General features: G+C 31.2%; 1 protein-coding gene across 1 annotated transcript; it reads left to right on the forward strand.

Annotated features, from left to right (window-relative positions):
- Positions 1 to 222: 222 nt before the first annotated feature.
- Positions 223 to 8,873, forward strand: LOC114406166 (auxin transporter-like protein 2). Its single transcript, XM_028368763.1, has 9 exons — positions 223 to 1,010; positions 1,358 to 1,573; positions 1,721 to 1,906; positions 2,027 to 2,139; positions 2,270 to 2,453; positions 2,720 to 2,817; positions 3,887 to 4,094; positions 5,995 to 6,252; positions 8,344 to 8,873. The coding sequence occupies exons 2-9, from the start codon at positions 1,400 to 1,402 to the stop codon at positions 8,572 to 8,574; spliced, it is 1,452 nt and encodes a 483-aa protein (XP_028224564.1). The 5' UTR covers positions 223 to 1,010; positions 1,358 to 1,399; the 3' UTR covers positions 8,575 to 8,873.
- Positions 8,874 to 9,701: the final 828 nt, after the last annotated feature.

Raw genomic sequence — 9,701 nt, forward strand, 5'->3', positions numbered from 1 at the left:
AACACGTAAATTGATTTACACAATTATTCATAAAATCTTGGATTTCAATTTAAGTATATAATTACGTTAAATATTGAAAAAAATCGGCTATACTTTTTTTTTAAAAAAAAGTGGCCGGCTACAATATTTATAATTAATAATTTGAATATCAATTAATTATCTTAGCCGTTGAAGCTGCTTTTGGGGGGGACTATAAAAATATAGAGGGCATTCAGTCACTCCATTTCTTAATGAGTGATTAGCACAACGTCTCAGTCCCTTCGATTTCCCAAATTCTGTATCATTACTCATCACCACCAAGAATCGAATCAGAATTTGGAACAATCAGTGAATTGAGTTTTCATCCCTCTCATCTCCACCTTTCTCCGTTGAGTTTAGCAAAAAGAAAAAAAAAAGGCAGGCACAAAAAGCAACACGAGCATTATTACACAGTACTTGCTTGGTTGCTTCACACTTTCACAGTCTCTCTACTTTTCTTTTGGCTATATATTATAAAAACAAAAGCACCCTCTTCCTTCTTCTATTTATATACAGTTCATTATTCTCAGACTCTTCTTTGATCTGAACCAAAAACAAAAACCACCAACTTTGTTTAACCCTGCAGAGTTTTTTCTGTTCCTTTCCCTGCTGCTGCTTTTGCAGTCTCTGGGGGATTTTGCTTTGCATTTTTTTATGTGTCAATTGGTGGTGGCTTTCAAGCGGTGGCGGCTATTATTATTGTGTTGAGTTTTCATTTTTCCAAGAATCATATATAGGGTATCCTCAGATTCTGAAGCTCTAAAATTTTCTTGCATTTAAAGTTTTCTCTGCCACAATCCATCAACAAGGGATTCATATACATCACTACTACTCCATCACTGGCAGTGTTGTACTAAGTTCGACTAAAACAAAGAAAAGTAGAAGAAAAAAAATAGGAAAAAAGGTACCAAGAGCAAAGACATTCAGAAGGAGGATCTGTCATCTGAATTTTCTTCCTTCAAGCTTTAGGAGAAAGAGACATATCAACCAAGGTTACTAGAAAGCGATTATTAGTACTTAGTATTGATTGGATTTTCTTCAGCTTTTTCTCTCTTATTAGTGAGCAAATTAAAACCTATGCAAAGAGTCTGTGCCCACTTCTTTTTTAATTTTTTTTTCTCTTTTCCCCACATCTCTTTTCTTTTGGATTTGTGTGGGGGAATTTGAAGTTCTATTTTTGTTATTATTATTATTATTATTATTAAATTTTATTATGAATTCTGCAAAGGAATTTTGCAGTTATCTGGATCTGGGGTCTTTCTTGGCTTTCGTTTTCTGGGGCTGCGTTTTTATATCATGGTTTTTTTGTCTCATTTAGTGTCCTTTTTATGTATTTCAGATCCACATTTAGACACTGCTTTTTGTGGATAAGGGAGAGACAATGTTGTCTCAGAAGCAAGCAGAGGAAGCTATAGTCACAAACGAGACAGAACATGAAGTTAGCAGCACAAGGGAAGAGGAGAAGGAGCAAGACCAATCAATGTTCAGCCTTAAGAGCATCCTTTGGCATGGTGGTTCTGTTTGGGATGCATGGTTCAGCTGTGCCTCAAATCAAGTAAACCACCACACCCAATAAACTCAAATTTGAAATTCCCATCACCAAAAAAAAAAAAAACCCAGAAAAAGTAAAGTAACACTATTAGTATATTAGTAGTCCCTTTTAGTTCATGAGTTAACAGTGAAATTTTGCATTTTTTTATAGGTGGCTCAAGTGCTTTTGACACTGCCATACTCATTCTCTCAACTTGGCATGCTATCAGGAATCATTTTTCAGGTGTTCTATGGAATTGTTGGAAGCTGGACTGCTTATCTAATCAGTGTCCTCTACATAGAGTACCGCACCAGAAAGGAAAAGGAAAACGTCAGCTTCAAAAACCATGTCATTCAGGTTGGTTTGTTGTGTTGTGTTGCCTTCTCAATTCACTTTTCATCACCACTGGTTCCTAATCTGAAAAGAGAAAAAACTACAGTGACTAAATAGAATATTGCACTATTCTGGATTTTTCAGTGGTTCGAAGTCCTTGATGGGTTACTTGGTCCATATTGGAAAGCCCTGGGGCTAGCCTTCAACTGTACTTTCCTTCTCTTTGGATCTGTGATACAGCTTATAGCATGTGCAAGGTAGCACCTTTGCTTCGATTTTTAAGGCAACCTGGAGTAATCTAAAGTGGGTTCTCATCTATTTTTTCAACGAAGTTTTTTTTTTCTTTTCTCTCATCTTTTTTGTTGCTTGCTTCTTTGATGCAAACAGTAACATATACTACATAAATGACAAATTGGATAAACGGACTTGGACTTATATTTTTGGAGCTTGCTGTGCCACCACTGTGTTCATACCTTCCTTCCACAATTACCGAATCTGGTCTTTTTTGGGTCTTGGAATGACCACTTACACGGCTTGGTACCTTGCTATTGCAGCCATCCTTCATGGCCAGGTTATAAATCAGTTCTCCGTAACAAAAAAAATAATATAAAATAATTGTACATTTTAATCATAAATTTTTATGTCTAAGAAATTTATTAATTTTTATAATAATTATTTTTAAAATTTTATTATTAATATAATATAAAATTATTTTATATTTACAGTATATAATTACTGAACTCTTTCATGAAACACCCTTCAATTGAAACAGCCAACAAAATTGCTCAATTTTATGTGATATGATATTCAACACCATCTTGCAAATCATGTTTGTAGGTGGAAAATGTCACGCACACGGGTCCATCAAAGCTAGTGCTATACTTCACTGGAGCCACTAACATACTCTACACGTTTGGAGGACATGCTGTGACTGTGTGAGTTCACCTTTTCCTTAGCAGCATCATGATCTATTCCTCCGTCTTCTTTCCCTCGTTTTTTTCTGTTTTTCCACACTGCTTCTCTTTGCAGCTTTTGCCGGTTATCTCGGTCTTCGAGATCTTTGTGGGCAAAAACAAAATCATGCACAAAAAAAAATGCTCTCTCTTATGTTTCTTTTTTTGGCTCCAAAAGTGTTACCTCCTCCTTATCTCTAGGAAAATTCCATAATTGAATGGCCATTATTTCTATTTTTGATTGTACGTCCTTTCTTTATTAATTAAAACTTGGAATTATAATGAAAATTACCGTTTTATTTAATTTCGGGGGGGGGGGGGGGGGGGGGGGGTATTTGTATCTTTTGTCCCCAACCTATACAAGGTTCTAGCTGTAGCTACGAACGTTTTAAGTTTTCATGTCACGGAAGTACAATAAAGTCAAAACCCTTGAAAGAAATTAATTTTTTCAATACTATATTAACAAATGAGTTCTATTATGGGATATTTAATTGTTTACTTTTAAAAATTATTAAACATAGTTGTAAATCTAATCGATATGATTAGTCCAATCGGAATCTGGTGTCTTGATCAGATTTCATTAATAGATTGATCAGATAATTGATCTATTAGGTATCGGATCCTGATTGAATCTGTCTGATCCGAACGATTTTAGAAAAGAAGATAGATCATCTTTACTGTTTTATGACGTTGTCTCACTACTATCAATTTTTATTTTGAATTTTGAAGCATGAATGAACTTTTCTTACTTAAATATTGTTAATTATATACTTATATATAATATATACATATATAATTTAAAAATTTTAATATATATTGAATCGAATCAAGTCAATTATTGATCTATCGATTGAATCACTATCTATTGTCTCGACTTGATTAATGATGAGATTGAATTTTACAACTATGTTATTAAAAAAATTATTTGAAGATATACTATTAATTAAGTATCCAATTCTAGAAATTTCAATTTCAATGTTAATTTTTATTGTGATTATTATTTTTTATAGATCTTTTGTGCATAAAGTGATAATGGTGACAAATGTTGCAGAGAGATTATGCATGCCATGTGGAAGCCCCAAAAGTTCAAGTACATCTACTTGCTGGCCACTTTGTACGTTTTCACGCTAACGATTCCGTCCGCCGTCGCCGTTTATTGGGCTTTTGGTGATATGCTTCTTAACCACTCAAATGCATTCTCTCTCCTCCCAAAGAATGGTTTCCGTGACGCCGCCGTTATCCTCATGCTCATTCACCAGGTAAGGCTACGTGTATGCTTTCTTGGATAAAAGAAGTGGTAAAGTCACGTCTTATTAAAGAGTTAGTATGTTTATTTTAGAAAAATACTAACAAATAAAAACAAAACAAAACCGAACTCAAAATAAGTGCCCACTAATGCTAACTTTAAGTGGGGTTTGAACGTATTCAAAGTACTAAATTTTGACTCTACTTTTGACATATTATCATAATATTTTTTTATCAATTTTTTCAATATTACATTAATATCCCTTTGATAAATTTAAATATATTAGTTTTGTAAGATTTTAAATTTGTTGAATAATATAATAACTATTTTTCTTCTTCTTCTTAGAAAAATATAATAACTTATTATTAAAATATGTAACAAATACTTTAAACTTTTTATGTTAAGAATACATTAAAATTATTTTTTAAAATGTTTGCTTGAATTGAAGCGTGCCTTGTATATATGTGTGTGCACTCAACTATATCACTTTTTAAAGTTAAAGAAAATAGTAATATCATATATTTTATAACATTTTTCATTATGTAGTTTGTATAGAATTCATATTATTTTGTGATTCTTAATAAAAATATATATTAGAAAGAATATTTTACTACCTATCCTTTCTCCTCCATGACAAGAAAACAAATTCACTATAATCATGGACTGTCAATAATACTATTACTGTCGCTACTAATAATTAAGTGTATATATTTTAATAATATATCATTATTAAATAATAAAGCAGAATGTTGTGGCAGTATATTATTTTTACACACTGACTCGATCAGTAAAACATGTGTAGAGTGTGATGGAGAGTGTGATTGAATGGAAAAACTCAAAATTCTCATAAATTTTAAATTTTAAGAATTTTAAATACTTCAATTGAAATTTTTTTATTTTTAAGATTTTGTGTTTGGATAAAAAAAATTAAAATTATGAGATGAAAAAATGAATGAAAAAAGAAAAGATATAGTTGATGTGCTAGTTATACGTGTTCTTTATGCTCCCATCCGATCGATATTTTGATATTTTAGGAGTCGGTGTTTAAGATTGGAAGAATTTTTTTTTCAAATTCTCACCTTTTAGAAGGAAATTGAAATTCCAAATTTATAATTATTTAAAATTCTATTTTAAAATTTCAAAATTTTAAATTTTTCATGAAAACATTCAAATAATAAATTCTAAAGTACAGATATTCAAATTTTCTTCAAACGTACTCGTGAGGATTTTGTACACGGAATTCACACCGTTCAGTTTGTTGTGCTTTGCTCGTTAGAACGCAAGTGTTTAATTTTTTGAGCTATTATTTTTTATAAACATCTTTCATAATTTATTTTATCTCTTTTTATTATATCATTTATTTTATTTTATTCTTCTAACTTTTCTCCTCTTATCCCTCGTAATTGTAAAATTAAATATATAAAATTATTATTCAAATAGAATTTTTCTGATTTTAAGAATTATATTACACTTTCTGTCACATATTTCTATTATTAAATTGACATAAAACTAATGATAAAAAAATCATATTAACATTATTTTTACGTAGTTATATCTATATATAGTAATAATTTATTTTCTATATATATATATATATTATTTTCATATGTGCATGTTTAATTCAATTTAATTTAGATATATTATATATTTATTTCTCTAGATTTAAATCAAAACAAACATGTTAGCTATCCTAAATTTAACCTTTTTATTGCCATTTTTCCTTCTTCATCTGGTCTAATTGAAAAAAAAAATTGTTCACCAAAATAAACAACGGGAAAATCCACGAATCTACCATTGAAAAGAAGTGGTAATCATTGAAATTGCATAAAAGCACATCAGTAATTTCCTTATCCATGCTTAATTTTTTATTACTCTCACTATTTTTATTTTCTTTCCCTAATGCATGAATGCAGTTCATCACATTCGGGTTCGCGTGTACTCCATTGTACTTCGTGTGGGAGAAGGTGATTGGGATGCACGACACAAAGAGCATTTGTTTGAGGGCACTTGCACGGTTACCAGTGGTGATACCTATATGGTTCTTGGCCATAATCTTCCCTTTCTTTGGGCCCATAAATTCAGCTGTTGGATCTCTACTCGTTAGCTTCACTGTCTACATCATCCCTTCCTTAGCCCATATGCTCACTTACAGAAAAGCCTCTGCCAGACAGGTAAATCTTCTTCCACGCCCTAACTATCTCTTTGCTTACCCCACCACCATTTCACACGTCTTAACTATCTCTTTGCTTACCCCACCACCATTTCAAGTTATGTCACTTGTGTCAAGGGTTTTAATGAGTGGGCCCACACTTGGAATGTGATGCTACTGTTTATTTAAGTTTTGATAGAATTAATCTAGAACATTTAAATTTAATTTAAAGAGTTAATTAAGGGTTATGTACTGTCAATGTAAAAGTTTCCATATCATTAATCAATTAGAAAACATGTTTAGTATATAATTTTTAAGATAATTATAATTATGAGTTATAAGATTTACTTAGTGATTAAAAAAAAGAGTTGAAGGGTTGAAAGTAAAATGAGAGAAAAAGTCGTAAATTTGAATCTCTCCACTAATTAATATTATAAAAAACTAATTATCAACATATTATAAAAATATAATTATAATCAAATTAACCAGTAAATTTACTAGGTATAATAGTTTATATTTGATTACGGTATTTATACTATGAATATATAACCTATTTTCTCTAATTTAAGTGTCTATATCCAAATTAGTCACAATCACATATTTTACATTAAAATGTATATGACGGTGTGTGAAACTGATTTTTTTGTGTGTAAACAAAAGGCGCACCTAGTTATCCAAGTTTAGTTGCCTATACTGTGTCAAGAAATTATTGTGTGACATCTAAGTGCACACATGCAATTAATGATGGTGTCTTTGGAGTTTAGATAAAATGAAAGAAAATGGAGAAAGAGAAATATAAATGATGGAGTATCTTTTATGTTTAGTTGATAAAGGAAAAAAAATTAACAGCGAGGGTTAGAGAGATAAAAGCGTTTAAAAAGATAGTGGGGTGGGGAGTGGTAGCAGCAAGTGTACAAATGTACAAACGCATTTAAGGCTTGGATTTGGAAATTTTACTAGAAGTATTGAGGCTGGTGGTGGATCATTTTCGTTAAGTTATTCGCTACAGGTAGATGATTGTATTGTACGATACTTCTGTTGAGCTGTCGGAGTTGACTGATATCGTTCCATATAATAACTCAAATTTGGGAGAGCAATGATATGAATTTTAGTTCATGTAGGCTGTGGACAGGAAGAAATAAAAGATAGAAGATGAAAATGAAGTGGTAAAGTTTGGTATGAGAGAGTAAAGTTATAAGTAGTGGGCTTATAGTTTAAAGTTTATATCTTTTCTCTTACACTAAAATTGATTTTTAAGGAAAAAAATGATTTTTTTGGGGAAAAATCAATTTTTTAGGTTAAAAAATGATTTTCTAAACAAAAAGAAATCAATGTACTTTTGACAAAAAAATATTATTTCTCCCTTATTTTTCTTAAACCAAATAACACAATATATCATTTTATTTCTTCATTTTCAAATTATTTCTTTTCTATTTTCATCTATTCTATTTCTCTCCTCTAAACTAATACACTCTTAAAGTGAGAGCAAGGATAAAAAAATCTCAATTATTCAATTGAAAATTCTCTTGGTATTTAAATAAATATATCACATATGATAACCCAAAAGGTTAATGTATTGGTGTGAGGTCTTATTGCCTTCACATGTAGGAAAATAGTTTATTTAGTCAAATAATTTACGTTCAATCTTATTTATGGGTAAAATTTTCTTTTGTTAACGGTAATGATCCACCACAAGCAGAATTTGTCTCTAAGCTAATGTATTGGGAGCATCCTTATAATCTTTCACTAGGAAAAAAATACATATATGATTTGTTATGCACATGTAGGTGAGTTATTTATTTTACAAGAGTATGCTTTTTTAGTCATTTAATATTTAAGAGTTGAAAGAAATAATTAAGAGTTTGTAAGTGGATTTAAAATTATTATTATTATTATTAAAATGATGAAAGTGACAAATGTCGATGGATTTGAACATAGTATTTGGGGGCCTCCCTAAGATATCTAACTCCGTACAACCGTTGGAAATCTTGTTAAATCTCCTTATTTGCATTATTGCTGGTCCCTTTCTTTGGGATTTTTGTGAGTAATACAACAGTAGTGTAGGGGCATCCTAAGTGATATAAAGTTTTTTTTTTTCCTTCAAATTTTGCAGAATGCTGCAGAGAAGCCTCCTTTCTTCATGCCAAGCTGGACTGCAATGTATGTCTTCAATGCATTCATTGTGGTATGGGTTTTTGTAGTTGGATTTGGGCTTGGAGGATGGGCCAGCATGACCAACTTCATAAGGCAAATTGACACATTTGGGCTTTTTGCCAAATGCTACCAGTGCCCTCCACCAGCACCAAAAGTTGTGGCAGCACCACCCCCTCATGCTCATCATTAGAGCCAAGCTGACTCATTATTCACCACAACATAGTAGAGTTCAGCAACAATCACATTTCCCTCAATACTTTGTATTATACATGGGGGAGAATGGTGAAAAAAAATATACACTTCCCCCTTCATATGATGTGTGTGCTGGCAGGGTTTTGCATTATTTTTGTCCTTTTTTCTTTGTTATGTAGTATTTCCCCCTCTTATTGTAAGATTACTTGATTAAAAATAGTGTGTCAAAAATGTTATGATTCCTTTGCTATGAAATGCACAGGCTAATTAAATTAAATTAAACACTATGTTTTGGTATCTTTCTTTCGCAACCCTCTTTCCTTTCCTTTATTTGAGCGATATGTAAGATTTTGTTTGCCATTTCCTTTCGTGCTCACAGATTGCAATCTCATTATTAGATTTCATTGTTTCCGGAATATGCCTTGGAAATAAATAAAAGCATTATTTGCAATATTTGCTGTCTTAAAGGGAACGTGGTTTGAGTTCGCAAGGTTGTGACTTGTTCAATCGTCCACTTAGAACTTTTAGATTCCTCTCATTCATTCATAGTGAGCAATGGGGCGTGGACCAGGTTAGTATGCACATGGATTGCATGTGGCTTCATCTGCTTGTCACGTGCCATTATTACTTGCCGAACACATTATATTTAAGATCTGTATACCCATGATACATGAACCTCTTCAACATATATATGACCCATATGTTCATTAACCTGAATTAGTTAATAAGTTTATGTTTATTAGCATTAGTTTTCACGAATGATATATAAGCCATATTTGACCCTACTCCCTTTTCCCTATTATTAATATTGACTAATTTAATGCTCTAGTTTCAGTTCGGTGCACATGCACCGGATATTTTGGCAGCTGCTTTGTTCAGCTCTGATGCAAGCAAAGTATGCACATCAGGACATGAACTTGAAAAAAAAAATGCCAGATTAGAAACACTATGGTATTCTTTTGTAGATACAGATAAGAGAACGGTTATAATATTTTTAATTTTTTTTTCTAAAATGTAATTTTGGTCTCCTATTTTTTTAAATATATAATTTTAATTTTTTTATTTTTTTAATTGAGACATTATGTTTTATTTTTTAAAAAAAATTTATGATTTTAGTCTTTCTAT

Source organism: Glycine soja, chromosome 3, assembly GCF_004193775.1.
Source record: "Glycine soja cultivar W05 chromosome 3, ASM419377v2, whole genome shotgun sequence".
NCBI classification, from domain to species: domain Eukaryota; kingdom Viridiplantae; phylum Streptophyta; class Magnoliopsida; order Fabales; family Fabaceae; genus Glycine; species Glycine soja.

Bases quoted from the DNA above. Each gene is read 5' to 3' on its own strand.
- LOC114406166 (XM_028368763.1), top strand. From the start codon at position 1,400: ATGTTGTCTCAGAAGCAAGCAGAGGAAGCTATAGTCACAAACGAGACA. The intron at 1,574-1,720 runs GTAAACCACCAC...ATTTTTTTATAG, and splicing joins TCAGCTGTGCCTCAAATCAA to GTGGCTCAAGTGCTTTTGAC. The intron at 2,454-2,719 runs GTTATAAATCAG...TCATGTTTGTAG, and splicing joins CAGCCATCCTTCATGGCCAG to GTGGAAAATGTCACGCACAC.